The following is an 18,810-nucleotide window of genomic DNA, read 5'->3' on the forward strand; positions in this document are numbered from 1 at the left end:
TTGAAAAAGGAAGGTATTATGATGAGTTAATGAAACTTTGAATTCTTAAATATTAATTCGTCTTTATATAGCATTGGTCATTAAAGATCAAACCTTATTTCTGGTTTATTTAGTGGGTTGTAACTGATTGTTTAGTGAAAGTTAATGCTAATCTTACTATTTGAGTTGTACTTGGCTGGTAGTATAAGTTAAATACTGTTTATTTCTTAACAGGTAGTTGTGTCAACTAACATTGCAGAGACATCTTTGACAATAGATGGTGTGGTATTTGTGATTGATCCTGGGTTTGCGAAACAAAAGGTATGTATTTTGTACTACTTTAGTACTTTATAAATTATTATTAGTTTAACAGTACTTATTGCTTACTCATTTAATGGCTGAAATTTACTTTTTAGAATTATTTTCCAGTTTGTGTTTCATTTTCAGACTTCTGAGATATGAACCCTTTGTGTTCTAGCTGGCTTTCACATACTAAGCCCATGTTTAATGTTTAACCCTAGGCGGCTTTTCGGTTGCATTGGTTTCTTTGTTTCTTTGTGGTGATGGTGAGTGTTTTGTATGTGAGTGTATGTTCATGTAAGGAGTATGGTGATAGTAATAAATACAGGATTGATTATCATAACCTGCATATCAGTCACTCCCCAACTAAATTAGAGTTTCTATGTGCCAGGCACAGTACTTGAAAAAAAAGTACTATGTTAACCTCTAGTTTAACAGTACTGAATACCAAGCACTTTTACCAAATGAAGTGACTACTCAGTAAATAAATAAAACTATGTTTTATAATTTAAAGATCTTTGATTGCATTTGATTACATTTTATAAATATAATTGGGAGAATTCATTGTACATAGTATTCATGTTTTTGATGGAAAACTGTCCTTTAAACTGGCAGCATATAACTGACTTCTTCTGGACTAAGTTCAAAATAGTTTTCTTAATGTCCAATTGACAGGTTATTTTCAGGCAAAAACCTTCAGCACAATCCACTATATAAGAGTAAGGTAAGGCTGAAATTATTTTAAATTAGGAAGAATAAAGATGATATAAGCTATCTGTGTGTTAGATAAGAGACTTTTCACGTTAGCTTGGGTCTCTCAGAATGCTGGAGTCAGAATACCTGAAAGAAAGTTAAGGAGTAAAGATGATGAATTTTGTTTCTGTCCCAGCATGGTATATAGTGGTCATCAGTACTACTTTGTTTATTTTGGGGTTAGCTGTGGGCTTTGGATACTTCTGTTAGATCACAGTTTTGTGTTTAACTGAAGGAAGAATCATTCTTAATGTTATTTCCATTCCAATAGGTATATAATCCTCGAATCAGAGTCGAGTCCCTTTTAGTGACAGCCATTAGTAAAGCTTCAGCTCAGCAAAGGGCTGGTCGAGCTGGACGAACCAGACCTGGGAAGTGCTTCAGACTTTATACAGAGAAAGCCTACAAAACAGAAATGCAGGTAAGGGTTTTACTGTGTCCTTCCTAGTGTGTTTGGAAGGTTAAGTTGAATTTGTTACCAGGAGAAAATTACTTCATTTACTTTATCTTGCCTTTTGGCACTATAATCTCTTTAGTTTTTCTGAGATTTATGGTGTAGTCTACCAATACAAATCTTTGTTACAGTTCTCAGTCGAGGTGGGCAGCAGCAGTAACACTTCGAACCCTATAAAGATAGTTCACAGAAAGTGTCTGATTCCCTTTTAGTCTTTTTAGTCCACAAGTATTTTTCTCCTCTCTTTAGTCAGTGGTTTAGAAGAAATGCCAAAAGTTAATAGCTAAGGGGGGCAGAGAACAGATATGTTTTGCTTTTTGGAGCAAGAGGATTAAGGAATATTTAACAGAACAAATGTTTTTGTATTTTTCTAGGATAACACCTATCCTGAGATTTTGCGTTCTAATTTAGGATCAGTTGTGTTACAATTGAAGAAACTTGGTATTGATGATTTGGTGCATTTTGATTTTATGGATCCACCAGGTATGAATTCTCAAAGCATATTTTATCAAACCTTTTAACCAAAATTGACTCTTTCTCTTCATCCTATTCAGTATATATATTAAATACATTTTACCTGTTTCTTACAATGCATCAAGATAAATTTTGTGTGTTAGCATTAAAACTAAAAGAGTGACAAAAGAGCAAATTCTTTTTTTTTCCCTTCAGAATAACGAAATTATTCTGGGAGTTATTGACAGGGCATGAAAATGTGAAAAATTCCCCGATTTTTTTTTTTGGAAGAAAAATAGTTTGATAAACACATTGTTGAGTTAACAGTTATTTAACGTACTTAGGAAGATGACAGTTTTACTACTATACAGGGAAGTTTTGCAATTTTATATGATTCATAGTTTGCTAGATCTCTGTAATTGAATTTGATGACAGTTTGAGTTTCGAGTTTGCTCCACTGTAGAATGAAAAATGAGAATGCTTATAATATTTTGTACTTTGTCATGTTTTTGTTTATTAAGGCAGCTTGTCTGTTATATTGCCTTTTCCCCCTAGCTCCTGAAACTCTGATGAGAGCCCTAGAACTTTTGAATTATCTGGCTGCTTTAAACGATGATGGAGATCTGACTGAATTGGGATCCATGATGGCCGAGTTTCCTCTAGATCCACAGCTCGCTAAAATGGTTATTGCAAGTTGTGACTACAACTGTTCTAATGAGGTCCTATCTATTACTGCTATGTTGTCAGGTAATAGAGGGAAAGGAACTAAAAAAAACCCAGCTCTTCAAAGTTTGGGTGGACTTCACTTTTGGTTTTGTTTTTTAATATTTAGTATGATAGTAGATTTTATAGGTGGTTTTAAGGGACTCATTTTGTTTCCTAAATATCTTGTAAAGTAGCTTCATAATGACATAGTATTTACAAAAGTAAATTAAGTCATTGTGCACACAGTATAGTAAAAACATGGGCTCTCTTGAGTACAAATAAAAATCTCAATAAGAGAAGAATAAGTCTGAAGACATTATAACTGAGTTCTTTGGTAGGTCCATCAGTTTTGCAGTTTATTGCTGAAAGTACCAGAAGAACTTTATTCTAGTAGCTGGCACTGTTAAGTGAGCCTGAGACAAAGCAAACTGTCATTTAAAGAGTGAGCTTTTTCTACATGTATAAATTGTACTGCAGTGGCAATCAAACATTTACTTCAAACTTAGCATCAAATAAATAGAAGTAGTAATATATAATTCTAGGTTTAAAATCTAACCTGATGGTAATTCTTTTACAATGGCAGGAAAACACTTGATAAAATAAATATGTCTAATAGATAAAATTGCTTATTTTAAAAATTGGAACATTAAGCTGAACAAATACTATTTTTTTTAGTAGCAGTAACACTTAATTCACAAATAAATAGTAACTTGGAAATTAGATTTTCCGAAAAAAGAAATATTGTTAACATACAAATATACACTGGTTCTTGCAGCGACAAATAGAAAACGTATGAAGTTTTTACTATCAAAGTACTCTATAATACTAGTTTCAGTACTGGGGAAGGTTGACTTCCAGTCATAGAGTGGTTTATTGGTATTATTTATCATTAAATGCCTCAAATAATTCAAAATCTTACATGTAGTTAAAGGAGGAAATTTTTTAAATTTCTAAATATAAAAATTTTGGCTTAGTTTAGATGTATATTTTAATGGTGTGAATTTTTAATTTAAGAACTAGCTAAAATGTTTTTTTTGCAGAGTTATGATTGATCAGACTCAGAGCAGATGGGCAGGGCAGTATCGAATCATTTTAATGAAATTGTAGTCTCTTGCGGAGGTGGTGGTAGGTTGTTGTCTGCCTTTTCTTATATGTTGTTTTTGCTAGATTCTCCCAGTTGTAGTTAACCCAACATTTTAGTTTTTAGAGAAAGTGTGGGGCAAGAGTTTAACAGACTGTGTATTTGTTATCTGCCCAGTTTTTATTTTTCTAGGTTCTCTTATCAGGCATACTATACAATTACCATTGTTTGAGTTTAGAAAATTAGCCCTTTAAAAAAATTGGTCATTATGATGCAGTTGAGATCTTCCAACTACATCTCTTATTTGTAATAGTTCTACAAAACGTAGGGTTTACTGGTCATCTTTAGCACATCAAGAGAGTGAACATTTATGTGCAGCGATTATTAAGCATGGCATTTGTGGGGGAAAATGTTAAAGCGTGAGGAAGAAGTCATGGAACTGAAACAGTTTGCTGAGCTTGTAATGCTTTGTTTTCCATTTAAAGAGTTTCTGAAGTTTTCGGGTCCTGATATAAATAGTACAAATCAGGGGCCTTATGGAGTGCTTCTTATACCCAATATTTAACTCTGGTAGCTAGTTCACATTAACTTTCAGAGCTATGAGAGGTTTCTGTACTTCTATTTATTACCTTGCTTCAGTTACATTAAGCAAGACTTAGTATTTACTGTGATCATGTGTCATTGTCTCTATTTGGCTTCTTTGGAATCATTTTAAAGGGGAAACTGTATGGCAAAGAGTAATTGATACTGTGTTTGATCTCACTGTCGATTATTCCCATTATCTTCTATCTGAACTGATAATTTATAATTTTTTTTATTGACAAAGTTTTAAGAGCTTTAAAAATGTGTTCACAAAGTCCCAAGTTGTTAAGTCTTTTTATTTTCATAATGCTTTTATGACTATGGAATTGCTAAAGTGAATTAAGGAAAGTTGTATTTCAAAAAATATAGTGCACGCTTTGTATGTAACAACTTAAAGTTTTATGTGAATTAATATTGAGGCTCTAAACAAATACTGTAGTTATATATTTTGATGACCCTTGAAATAATGACCGTTTCAGGCTAATTGTCAACTTTTAAAATATTGGATTCTGCTTTTATATTGAAGTCTTCAAATACAGTTTAAAAAAAACTTGGGACTTTATTTTCTAATCTTTTTCTTAAAATACTGGAAAACTAGGCCGCATATTCCCAGCCTTTTTGAATTTTCTTAATTCAGAGGCGGTTTAACCTTCCACCACTACTGCTATCATCAAAACCCAAGATTTCATGATATTTTTTATGTTTACATATGCTTCTGCTCACCAGTGCTAATAGTGATACCCACCAGTTGGTAATAGCCACAGCACTAGGGAAGAATTACAATAGAAATGTGGCAGTACACTGGTTGGAAAGTTGTTTTTAGCCCTGCAGTGGGCAAGTATAGCTTTATCACTTTCATAACCATTCAGCAGATTCAATGGATGGCCTTTTAAAAAATTATATTTAGCTAAAAGGCTATTAACACCATAATTCTGGCTATTGGTAGAGCTATCGGCACTGGTTTTTGAAATAAGTTGAGCTTTCTAGTATCTTGATGGCCTTCAGAATAGCTGTTTTGATGCCTACTTTTAGATCTAGTTAAAAATAATCAGGTACTCTGTAGCTTTGAAACCCTCTTGTCTTACAGATGTGGTTAGGTGTTGATGTACCAAATCAAGGTAGTAAACAGTCCAAGATGCAGTTGGAGGCCATCCTGCCCTGCCCTATGCTCTGTGAACTGACCTAGCTAGGCCTTGTTCCTCTATCTGTGAATGCGTGACTCATCGATATGGGCGTTTGTGTTGGGCCCATACCAACCTTGTTTAGTCCCACAGTGTTTTGTTCGCCCCACGGAGGCCAAGAAAGCCGCAGATGAGGCCAAGATGAGATTTGCCCACATAGATGGAGATCATCTGACACTGCTGAATGTCTACCACGCTTTTAAACAAAGTAAGTATAAATTAGATTGAAGGCATTCTTTTGTCTAAATGTCACTTGCAGCATATAAGATGTTTCTTCATCTCACTTTCATTTATTATCTGTGACAACTTTACATTAGAAACCCAGAGATCCTTTAGAAAAAAACTCATGACTAGCATTTAAAATAGAAATTGCCCATCTTTTCCAGAGTTGTTTACTTTTATAATCAGGGAAAAAGCACTGGAAAGCTGGAAAATACAGAGAAATAAAGATAAAATACTTGTATAAAATTTACCATGAACGTACAGATTTTGATATACTTTTGTTTTAATTTTGCATTTTTTGTGAATGGTTTTGTATTATAGAATTATTACTGTCTAATATTTTTACTAATAAATAGCTCTTACAAAAGAGTAAACTAAAATAGAAATACAGGCTATAAATGTGAATGACCATTCTCAGGCTATACGTGGTCCATAAACATGAGGGGGAAATTCAACTCTACTTGTAGTTCAATAAATGCATTGTTATTGAGAGGTGCCATTTTCTCACCTATAAAATTGGCAGAGGTTAAAGAAAAATAGTCTTTAGCTGTGTAGGAGTGGGTTTAGTGGAGCAGTCTTACACCAGAGCTGGGAATGTAAATTTATGTTATCTTTATGAAAAGCAGTAGATTTTATGTTACCAAGAACCTTAACAAACTCAAACCCTTTGACCCAGAGATAATCTGTGAGATTTTCTTTTAGTATTCTGTGGACAGAGATATGTTTCAAGGTTTTTATCCCACAGTTCTCTGTCATAGTAAAGGAAAATGGAAACTACCTAAATGCCCACCAGTAGAAAGATGGTTCAGTGATTTATGCTATAGCAACATGGTGAAATATTGTTCTAGCTTTATATTATGTTTTCAGAGAATATTTAGCAACATGAAAAACATTTTCCAGTTATTTGAAAACAAGGAAACATAGTGGTGATAATACAGTTATTGCCAGATGCTTTTGTTGGAATGCACTATTTATAAAAATTAAATGAGAGGAAAATGTAAAGGGAAAAAAAATGTGGAAATAATTGCAATAGATTCTGAAAGTATTTGATTTCTACATATCAGTAGGTTAACCTGTTGGGTGATAACGTTATCAGAGACTGATAGCCCTACATCACCCTTTTCCAGGAATGTGGTGTCTTCAATCACTCTGAAAGTTTGTGGTTTCTGCTGAAAGAATTTAGTTTCCTAATTTATTATATAGACATTCAAATTTTGCACTCCTTGTTTTATTTGAATCTCATTTTTATTTCTCAACAAATCCTATTTACACTCTTAAAATAGTCTGTTGACTTTGGCACATCTCTCTGGGGATAGGGGTGAATTTATTCATTCAGGGTCCAGAAGTGCTAGAGGGCCAGTATGAGGAACAAGGACCTTAGCAGCCAAATTGCACATCTGTGTCTTACACACGAACTCTGATATGAGTTGATAGAATTGATGAATACCAGATAAGGAAAAGGTAGAGTCCTTCTCTTCCTAGATCTAATAAATTTGGGGCAGATAAGGGAGGTAAATGAAAAGTAATTGAGAAACAGATGAAGGCCAATACATAGTTTACTTCAGAAAATTTATTTTATCCTTCTTGTGTCCAAAGTATTGGTAATACATAATGTTAAAGACTTTATTCCTGATGGGATAGGTCAATTCAAGAAATACACTATATTCCTGTTGTGGTGTGAACTGTATCACATGCTGGTTGATAACTATGTGACCACCAGACATAACTTATTAACAGATTGTGATAACTGCCTTGAGAAGGAGCAGATTCACATTCATCTTGGTTCTCAGAATCCTTTGACGTTACTAAGGTACTGTTTTAAGTGGAAATGAAAAGATTTCTGAAAGAGCAGCATGGTTTTTTAACCCTATTTCTCTCACAGGACATTTTAATTCTTTTAAAATTAGGTTGTGTTATTTTGTCATTTAAGCTTTTGATGGTAACTAGCACAGCATTGTATTTGGATTTCATAATTTGCTTTGAAAATGAAATTTAAGATTTATAGTGGAACTGTGTGTTTTCATTTTTACATATAAATGTAACATTACAGTATCTTATGTTGGAGTTTTAAGATTTAAATGATAAAATTGCTAAAGAATGCTTGTGCTTTATACACGTATTTGGTAGTTGGGAGCTTTCTAGGAAAATATTGAACAGTAGGTACCTATAAAAGCTTTATCCTATGCATTCTAAGCAGAGGGAGTGTCATGAAGTAGAATGGGAACATCTACTCACTAGATAGATAGATGATCCTCTTCTACTAAATGCTTCTCACTGCCATAGGGATGGTAAGCTGTTGGCTAGTTTTAGACCTTTTCCTCGATACGCTTTTCTTAATAAGGTCAAAGGAAACAGAATGACTGGACATTTAGCCTTTAATCACTGCCACCTTTTCAAATAAGGAGAGCTATTCTAAAAATAACATCAAACTTTGATCTCCACATAATATTTGGACATTTCATATCCATTTATTGAATTTGGGGTGTTTTAACTAATTTTTAAGTGATGCTGTGTTGTATTTGAAACATTGTGTATTTGCAAACTAGCAAATATTAGCAAATATTTCAGATATTAGTCAAGAGGATCTATTTCATTAAAGACAGTGATTACATAGTAAAGATAAATTGGTCTTTATACTATTTGTTTTAACACTTGGGAAACAGAACTAGATTTAAGTTATTTTGCAGTGCCTTAATTTCTCTGTGTGTTTGTGTGTGTCTGTGCTAATGGTTTGGCTTTAGATCTTAAGAGTAGTTTCACTGTGAGAAATATATAGCTAGAATTATTTTAATAAAATGTTCCCATGTTTGGATTTTATTCCTCCCATTTATCAAACTGTTTCTCAAAAATTTAGAAACATAGTAAAACCATCAGATACTATTTGTTTATCTTGACAACTTAAAATTCCTGTTCTGTTACTCTTTAGTGTATGAATTCTGTGAAAAGTTTAGCATGTCAGAAACAGTACACTCCAGATCAGAGTGTGCAAATGAACAACCCTTTTAAGAAGTCCCCCTTTTTATTGTCTGTTTCGACGTTACCTTTCATTAAGCACATACTTTCTTTGTTTCATCTCTGAAGATACTCAGTGCTTTGCTTTAAATGTCAGTATGTTCAGTTGGATACCTTTTATTTCTCATTCCAGATGGGTTAATTGATGGACATTTTAACATGTCAGTTCTTCAATTTAAAGGTCACTTACTACCCCACCTATCCACCTACCCTGTTTCTGAAATGTGGCTGCATTTTGTAATGGATAAACATTTATTAATATACCTGTTGTTCCTCTGACAAACTATTAAGAATACGTATATTATAATTAGTAGAATCCTAGAACCAAGGAGAAAGGAATATGCCAAAGATTACTGTATATCACATAGCTGGAAAAGGATCATCATAGTTGTAATTTTTTAAGGGAACCCCCCCCCCCCCACATTTCACAATAACCCTCTTAGATTTATTTATCGAAGGGCCTCTGAAGTAAATAATGCAGTTTTCCATTGTGACTGTCTTTGAGACATAAAGATGGCACTGTGTAATATTTTACATGATGCTCCAGTTTGAGCTCTTATATGAGCATCTCTAGGTTAGTTGGAAGGATTCATCAATGGAGAAAGATCCCTTTGATAATAAAGAAAATACATGTAGTGAAATTACTTGAAGTGCTTTGATATAAGCTTTGTTTATTAAACATAAGAGTGAGTGTTCCAGACGTCCTTGTAAACTATGTCACTTGTATTTTAAACCACTAAGAGGTACATGGGTCACAGTAAAACTTTTAAACGCTAAGTTTGGGGTGCTCTAGCTCAGGAATAAAGAAAAGCACACAATAGTCACTTGAAGTTCATTTTTATAACTTTTAAATTATATTTGACAGTCTTAATCTAAGCTTGTTTTTTCTTTGAAAATGAGAAAGACATGGCATTTTTCCAGATTCTCTCAACCCACCCCTGTCAGACTATCGAAAACAACCAGGTGGATGTTTATGGGTAAATAACTCAGTACAATTAAAATAGTTTATCCAAAAACCATTGTTTTGTCATTCAATAGCCAGAAACCTTAGTGCTATTTCTAATTTTGAACTTTACTCCAGATTTTTAGGAAAGTTGATAACATTGTGATTAATTTATAAAAATGATGTGGGTTATTCCCTTTTGGATTATTTAGCTTACTGTTTATAGTGATTTCCTTTTTTAATTAGATAATATACCTGTTTGGATGATTCATGTCCCCTCTTATTTTCCCTCCCTCCAACTTTGTAGATCATGAATCGGTTCAGTGGTGTTATGACAACTTCATTAACTACAGGTCCCTGATGTCAGCAGACAATGTACGCCAGCAGCTATCGAGAATTATGGACAGATTTAATTTGCCTCGTCGAAGTACTGACTTTACAAGCAGGGACTATTATATTAATATAAGAAAAGCATTGGTTACTGGGTATTTTATGCAGGTATGTGGATAATACAGAAGTGCATAATTAAATGTTTACATAGTAATGTTTGTTTTCTATAGCAGCCCTTGGAATCCACGTAAACACAAAAATTCAGTTAAAGAATGCCTATAAATATTGATCTTAAATTTTATGTCCAGATTCTTGAATGAACTGATATACTGAGTTTTTACGTGTCTAAATTAATTCACTAAATGGCGTAGTGATCCAGTTATATAGAAATCAATTTTAGAATTACTTTTTTATTAATGGAGTCTTTAAGACACTTGGTGCTGGGAAGGCCAGGTGTGTCTTTTGATTTAAGTAATAAAGATGAAAAATAATTTAAAACGTTTCATTTAGCTTTGTGTTTTATATTGGAGGCTGAAATAAAACTTGTCAGGTAAATCTAGTGAATATTTATTTTAAGGGACTTACAACAAATTATGTTTTTAAAAATGCAAAGTTTTTCTGGTGAAAACAATGAAAAGTCAATCCCTTATTACTTGAGATGGGATTGGTTTTAGTTATCTCTTATATATCCCACTTGTTTTTTTCATTGTCTCCTTTGGCTCTGTCTTTTAAGCAAGATGTGGCCTGCCTTAAGGCCAGATGAGCTCAATAAATAGAATGGACTTAAATGCACTGAGTCAGAGTGAAAGTAGATTGGCTCATTGTCTGTATTTGAAATCAAAGCAACAGAATGTTTATTGTGGCATCTTATAAGATCTTATTAGAGTTAGGATTTTCATGCCTTGCTCTATTACTCAAGCATTATGGATTTCTAATTCTCTCAGGATAAAAATTTATTAGAAATAGGGCATGCAGTGTAGTACCTGGCACTTAGTAGGTGCTTAATAAATATTTATTGAATAAAATTGAGTTTATTTTCTATTATGTATTATTCATTTCTATTATTCACACATATTCTTTATGTTACTAGAGTTCTAGAATTGGAAAGGGCTATCTTCATCTGCTTTGGATGAGTGCCACCAATTGATATGTTTAATTATAGATAATGAATCTTTTAGTAATTGTTCAGCTACCACAAAGTTGTCACCTGGCATTAAGAACCTACTCTAGATAGTCTAAGGCAAGAAGGCCAAATAGTATATATTAGGCTTTGTGGGCCCATTAGGTCCCTATTAAAACTATTCAACTCTGCCTGCCCTTATAGCACAAAAGCAGCCTTGGACAAATGGGAATGCTTGTGTTCCAATAAAACTTCACTGAAATGTAAATTTCATGTGATTTCCACTCCAGTGTCACCAAATGTTTCTCTTTCGATTTTTTTCCCCTAATCATTTAAAGATGTATAAAGTATTCTTAGCTGACAGGCCTTACAAACATAGGCAGTGAGTTGGATTTGGCCTGCTGTAGTTTGCTGATTCCTGCTTTTATTAGGCAGTGGTAAATAAATATAGCCATCAGATAAAAAGCAAAAGGTGAGGCTTGCTTGTCCCTAATTATATAGGTAGCTTTACACCACTTTTGTTTTGTAACTAGCACATCAGAAGTATTGTATTAATTTACTGGGTTTTGGTTTCAGGTGGCACATTTAGAACGAACAGGGCATTACTTAACTGTGAAAGATAACCAGGTGGTTCAGTTGCATCCCTCTACTGTTCTTGACCACAAGCCTGAATGGGTGCTTTATAATGAGTTTGTTCTTACAACAAAGAATTACATCCGGACGTGTACAGATATCAAGCCCGAATGGTAAGCTCAGCGCCTTTCGTTCTAAAAGTTTTCGTTACCGTTTGCTTAGAATGGAATCTGAAAGGAGTCTTGTTTTTCGTTTCACTCTGGGGAATTTGGTGTTTTCATCACTAAGGTATATAGTCCAGTGTATAGTTATGGGGCTTTGACCTGATGGTATGGTTACCTCTTAAAATCTTTGCTTTGATAAGAGGACGGTGGGATTGTTGATACGGACATGGGCAGGATTTGGAGCCAAATATAAAGTTACAGTTGACTGATATCAAGAGTGTCTTTAGTGCCATTCTCTTGCTGTTGTGATTAACTCAAGTCTCCTGGTTCCAGAAGTCAGTCAGTCTTTATATTTTATCTGTCCCACTATAATTAGCTCTCAACTATTATTTATTTATATGTTGGTGCTTTAGGAGCTAAGCAAGCATTAAAAACTATACCTCTTTTTGTATCATTGCATATTTGATTCACAAAATGTAATCAGAACTGACTCTTACTTTAAGCAAAATTACCCACCCACTTCACTAGCTCACTACCTCACTCCCTCTTGTGTCCTTTTTTTTTTTTTTTTTTTCCTTTTTTGCCAGAATCTATTCTATAACTTAAGATAGGAAACATCAGCCAAGAATGGTGGGACTGAAGCGCTTATTTTAGTTGATGTCACTTGCTATATACTTTGAGGCTTCTTTCCTACACTGATTTATGACTTTTGACACTTAAATTGTGTAGGACATTATCATTTTATCTTAAATGCTTTGTTGAGAAAAAATTGTATGGCCAAATTTTAAAAAAGATTCAGTAAAGTGTATTGTTTGGGGTACAGAGTTATATTTATGGTTATTGGAACTTTGAAAATGAGAAGATCCAGTCATTTGAATACCAGGATGTTTCTTGTATAGAACCTTCAGTACTATAACCTTAGAGAGGTTGGTCAAAATAGTGTTCTAGAGTGAAGAAATGAATGACCTTATGTTAATATCTTTGTATTAATGTAAAGAAAGGATTTTTAATAAGAATTTATCTTTTTTTTTTTAAGTTTATGGAAAGTCCACCATCAGAAAATTTACAGCTTACTAGAAGCATGCATATCAAAAGTGGTGTTTATAAGGATTAGGCATTTGTAATTTTAACATTGATTTGCATTTGTAGGTTTGCTTTTCTTTATCAGTATATTAATGAGTAATGCCTATCCCGTTAGCAACTCCAGTACTTTAATTGTTAATTTGGTAATTTTTCCCCCCCTTCTGGACAGGTTGGTGAAAATTGCCCCTCAATATTATGACATGAGCAATTTCCCACAGTGTGAAGCAAAGAGACAGTTGGACCGCATCATTGCCAAACTGCAATCCAAGGAATATTCACAGTACTGAATTCAATGCTTAGAACTGAAGTTATTCAGAGGACAGCTTTAAAAGATGAATGAACTCAAAAGTTCAAGTTGTGCTCTTCACGTTGGTTCAATAATGGCCTTTATTTGAAAGCTTTTTAATTTTTCTTTACAGTAAATATTCCATTCTGATTTCATAAATTAAACATTTATGCCTCCCTTTTGTGTTGACACTGTAGCTCATACTGGAAAAGTCGATCAATGTTTTGCAGTTTATTGAAAGTAGTTCTATATATAACAATGTTATAAGCATTTCTTTAGAAATGGTTGAAAATGCTTCTAAAATGTGATTATCGACCATGGTATGCATGATCGTTGTAATTGTTGACATTCCTTTTAGAAGTTGTGAAATGTTACAACTTGTGCTTATGTAGACACAATCTTCTGTCTCAGTACAGAGGCACTGACTTCAATAAAGTCTATTTATACTAATTTTGGCCACAGCACTTTGATATTTTTGTTCTAGTCTCTTTAAGTATGGCTTCTTCTCTTCCCCAGTGTGGGACTTTTTTTTTCTCTCCTTAAATTGTAAGTGTACTATGATTACATATTCAGCATCTTTCCACAGGGCTGCTCTTTAAAGTAGTCATTACAGCAGTGTTTTAAAGAACATAGCTTAGCACTTTGTTAGGTCAGGATGTGATCTAATGGGATAAAGTATGTAGTTTTTACTCAGAATTGGATCCCCAAAGACAGAATAATGAAAGGATAGTTTTCTCTTCATCTTAAAGTTCGTTCCATAAGACTGATTATTTATTATTTTGTTACCACATTTTTAGCAGATGTTTTGGTTTTACTTAGACCATTCTAAGCACTCCAGTCACTGAAACAAATGTTTGTATTAAATAGACAATAGGAAATGATATTATATTGTAGATCTTGGTCAGTTTTACTAAATTCTCAGTGTTGGGTGTTTTATGCAATGTACAAAGTAATTAGTGTAGTGTGTTAAAATGTGAACTTTCCATTCCCTGTAACAGGCCACAGACAAGTTAAAAACCCTTTTTTTAACCACAAATGACCCATCAACGGGTCTTTAGATGCGACGCATCTTTAGGGTGTGACCCATCAAAGGGTTCTTAGTAAATCAGTTCCTTTTACTTGAAGAGGAAATACTGTACTCATTAATGTCTGGACTTGCCTCTTCTCCCTTCCCCCTCTTTAAAAATATTTAAATGTTAAATTTATAGGTGTACATAGTTGGGATTTAAATATACTTTGAGGCATATATCTAGTATGTGGTGTAAGGGAGTTAACTGGGCAAGTTAAGAGTATTTCAGGTTACTGGGATACTTCTCAGTGTAGGTAGCTGTTATTGTTAAATGATGCCTAGTGGTTTGAAAGAGTTAATATGCTTCTATTAAGTGCTTAATTTTGTTCCCATGGAGTAATTTACATGCTGAAATAATATTTTAGGTTTCATTTAAATTGTTTAAAAATTTATCCTACGTTAACTATTGGCAATATTATATGCTAGCATTTTTTTTTAGGTTAAGAAAGTCTAGGCCCTTGATCAGACTGTTTTCACTAAAATGGTAGCTCTTGCCAAAGTAATGTATTATCTGTTAAAATTATACCACAGTATACAGGTGGTAAATCAGTTGCATATCTTTATAATCTGACCATCTGTCCAATTTTAAATAGGTCTCAGTGTGTTGTATGTGTTTTTTAACCTTGTGCTTTTTAAAATCTAGAGTTTTGACCATTAGGTTTTCTTACAGAGAAACAAGTTATAGAGCGATACGTAGAACAATGTTAGGTAGTTATTTGGCAGAGTTTCTGGGAATGGCTGGTGTTGTTTGTGTCTTATAAGTGATGAGCGTGCACTGGGAGTGGCTGCCTGGAAACAGCAAACCGAGTTTTTATCCCCGATCATCACGCCTACCAGACTATTAACGTTCCCGCCATAATAATGCAGAAGATCTGTTTTGAAGATTTTCTGGAGAGGTCTCCGTATCCTCTCAGTTTAAAATAAGTAGAACTGCTTTTTGTTGTGAACATAGTCATTCTCAGTATCTGTGGGGAACTGGTTCTAGGACCGCTTGTGGATACCAAAATCCGTGCATGCTCAAGTCCCTTATATAAAATGGCATAGTACAGTTGGCCCTCTGTAAACACAGGTCCCACATCCCTGGATTCAACCAACCATGGATACAGAACCCCTAGATACAGAGTGCAGACTATGTAGCATAAGGAAGGAAGACCATCAGCAAGTAGAACATCTGCCTGTAAAGGCCGAGGAAATGAACACAGCTTAGGGGTATAGGGCAGGATAAAATACATACCCTGTAATCAATCCACTTAGCTAGAATTGCAAAAATAAAAGGATTCTATGCTGAATTTTTAATATAGTATATAACTTAGTTCTAGAATTTTAGGTTTGTAAGGTACCTGCAAATAGTTGGGATTCTTTTCTGAATAATTTTAATGGCCATCCCCTTTGCTCAGATACTTAAGAGAAAAACTATTACTTTAGAAGACATCTTAATAGTTCTCTTAGAAATGCTGAGCTGAATACTCTTTCACTGTAACTAATTGTTTTTAATTCTTCTAGACTAAAGTTAAATAAGTCTGGCTGTTCTTCTGCATGATGCCGTTTAGTTATTTGAGTTAACTGTCATCTTCCTTTATTCTTATTTAGGCTGTATAGCCTGTTTTCCTCCTCAGCCTTCCTCTTCGATACGGTTTCGAGATACCACGAGTGTTCCTGCTTAACCTCTGCTGGGTGTTCTCAGGATGGCAGTCAATCCTGTGGTCTGAGCTGGGCAAAGTGCCGTGGAACTCGTATTTCCCAGGGGACCAGACATGCCATTGCTTCTGTTAATGCAACTTGAGATTACATTACCCTATATTAGTGAAAGTAGAGGAGGGGATGGTGGTCTGGTTCCAGGCATTTTTAGAGGTGCCCTCGCACCATACTTATGGATAAAATAGGTGGATGTTCTATCCGTAGGTAAAAGGTAACCATCATACAAGTGGTCAGGTAGTTATCTTGCCATCATCAAGGCAAATGTGTTTATTGAGAACTTACTGCTGTAGTGACTTTTAAGTACTTCTGTTGATATACACTGGCTAGATTTTGGGAACTTTCCTATTTGGCTTACTGTGAATTCTCTAGCTTGGACTGTTAATTGCTCATTTCTAAAGTGTTTGAACTTAGCCTAGCAAAAGCAGCCTCTGTTACCAGTCTCACGCTAAGTTTAACCCAGACCTGGGAGTTACTTGTATTTGGCAAGTTTCTTGCATTCTTTTAATATGTGGGCCTGTTTTACTCTGTTTGAAAAGATGCTATTTTTTGTAGAGTCTTCATTTATAATTAATAATAGACTGCAGTAAATGGAACCTGATTGAGAACTCATGGGAAAACTATATTTATAACTTGTTTTTAACATTTCTCCCTGATAGAAGTTTTATTGTTATTGGTATTCCTTCATAGAATTTTTGTATACATCGCTTAGTAATACCGATCACTGTTCATTTTACTAAGTACCAACTCTGGAAGGCATTGTGTGAGTCTCTAAAAATAGATTGATAATTCAGAGACTGTCTGGAATTATGGTCTGGTTGGGATTTTTAAAATGTGTTCAGAGATCCATAATATAAAGCAAGGTATGATGAATGTGGTAAAGAGCTATAGGTATCAGAAAGGAAGGATGGGTTAAGGATTAATTAGTCAAGTATTGAGTAAAGTGAGATAAATAAGCAGCCAAGTAAGTTAAATGGTTAAGTGTGAGTCCACTGGAAGTGGTTAAGGACTGGGGTAAGCTCACATCCCTGGCTCTGTCATGTGACAATGCCTGATGGTATTTTAAACCAACCTGGAAATTCAAATTTATATGTTAAATCTCCCTATTATAAATTTTAGATTTTTTTTTCTTCACTCTTAAAGCTGGATTCTAGGCAGCCATTTGCAACTTCGGGGTTAAGTAATCAGGAAATTCTGTGGTTTAGTTGCACATCAAACAATTATTAGGATTGCAACAGGCACTAAGTATTTCTTAGACAATTAACAGCATGTCAGGCCAAGAGTCATGGTCCAGAGACAGTTGTTCTGCTTTAATTGAGGTATAATTTACATACAGCAAACTACCTTGTTGATTTAGGTCTACAGTTGGGTGAAGTTTAACAAATCTATACAGTTGTGTAATCATCACCACAAACGATACACAACATTTTGATCACCCCAAAAAAGTTTCCCCCTGTCCCGTTGTTCACTAATCCCCTTGCCCAACTCCCAAGAGCTTTGCAAGTGCACAGACTTGCTGTCCTTTTAGTTTAGCCCTTTCCAGAAGGTCATAAATGGAATCAGACTGGTTGTTTTTTGTGTCTGGTTTCTTTCATTGGGCGTAATGCTCTTAAGGATCATCCATGTTGCATATATAGGTATATTCAGTAGTCCATTATGTATGTACCGTATTTGTTTATGCATTCACCTGTTGCTGGAAGGTTGAGTTATTTCCAGCCTTTGCTATTATGAGTAAAGCTATTTGCATACAGGTGTTTGCGTGGACATGGGTTTTTATTTCTCTTGTGTAAATACCTAGGAAACAGATTTAAGCGCATGTTTAGTTTTATGAGAAACTGCCCAACAGTTTTCACAGTGCTGTACTATTTTGCTGTCCCACCATCAGTGTGTGTTTCGTTGCTCTTCATTCTTGCCAATGTTTTGTAATTACCACCCCCACCCCTTTTTTTTTTTGCCACACTGAGCAGCATGTGGGGTCTTAGTTCCCCAACCAGGGAACAAACCCTTGCCCCTTGTACTGGAAGCTCGGAGTCTTAACCACTGGACCGCCAGGGAAGTCCCCCATTTTTATTTAAAATTTTAGCTATTTAAGTAGGTGTGTAGTCCCTCATTTTGGTTTCCATTTGCATTTCACTGTGGTGAAATTTGCACGACCGATCTTTAGCGGTGTTGAACATCTTTTCACATGCCTATTTGTCATTCACGTCTCTTTTGGTGAAGTGACTGGTCACATCTTTAGCCCTTTTTATAATTAGTTTTGTTGTTGAGTTTGAGTTCTTCATGTATTCTGGATCCAAGTTCTTGATGAGATACATGTTTTGCAAATGTTTCCCCAGCCTGTTGACTTATTTTCTTAAGGGTGTCTTTCAAAAAGCAGAACTTTTAAATACCGATGAAGTCCCATTTATCCTTTTTTCTTTTTTTTTTTTTTCCCTTTAATGGTTTGTGCTCTTGGCTTTCGAGGCCTGTTTTGATGGTGTGTTAAGGGGGCAGCAAGTATTCCATTTTGGCTGGAGCATGATGTATATGCTATAGAGTGAGGTCAGATGAGGCTGTGAATTTAGGTAGGGATTGAGTTGTGGAGGGCTTTAAAGGCTAGATTAAAAGTGGATCCGAGTTCACTATAGAGGATAGATTGGAAGTAGTGGGGGACACCGAAGCCACTTAGAACATTATAATCCAGGTAAGAAGATTGAACCCAAACAGAAGAATAAGAGTGAAAGGGCAAGAGAAAGTAGTGACATAAAGCAAAGGAGTCATTAAAGATAGCTGGTTTAGGGTACAAGTGAATGAAATGGTTTGGTGTGCCAACTGCGAATCTAGGC

At 34.6% G+C, this 18,810-nt stretch overlaps 1 protein-coding gene across 1 annotated transcript in view; it reads left to right on the forward strand.

Moving 5' to 3' along the window:
• The window catches only part of DHX15 (DEAH-box helicase 15), a 51,201-nt gene extending 37,530 nt beyond the window's left edge, over positions 1-13,671 (forward strand). Inside the window, exons 7-14 of the mRNA XM_082389219.1 lie at positions 214-300; positions 1,304-1,453; positions 1,861-1,969; positions 2,495-2,686; positions 5,574-5,696; positions 9,973-10,163; positions 11,692-11,861; positions 13,105-13,671. Coding sequence (XP_082245345.1) covers positions 214-300; positions 1,304-1,453; positions 1,861-1,969; positions 2,495-2,686; positions 5,574-5,696; positions 9,973-10,163; positions 11,692-11,861; positions 13,105-13,222 — 1,140 coding nt within the window. The 3' untranslated portion in view covers positions 13,223-13,671. The remainder of the gene's footprint in view (positions 1-213; positions 301-1,303; positions 1,454-1,860; positions 1,970-2,494; positions 2,687-5,573; positions 5,697-9,972; positions 10,164-11,691; positions 11,862-13,104) is intronic.
• Positions 13,672-18,810: the final 5,139 nt, after the last annotated feature.

The sequence above is a fragment of the Balaenoptera borealis genome, assembly GCF_965194805.1.
Source record: "Balaenoptera borealis genome assembly, chromosome: 4".
In the NCBI taxonomy this organism is placed as follows: domain Eukaryota; kingdom Metazoa; phylum Chordata; class Mammalia; order Artiodactyla; family Balaenopteridae; genus Balaenoptera; species Balaenoptera borealis.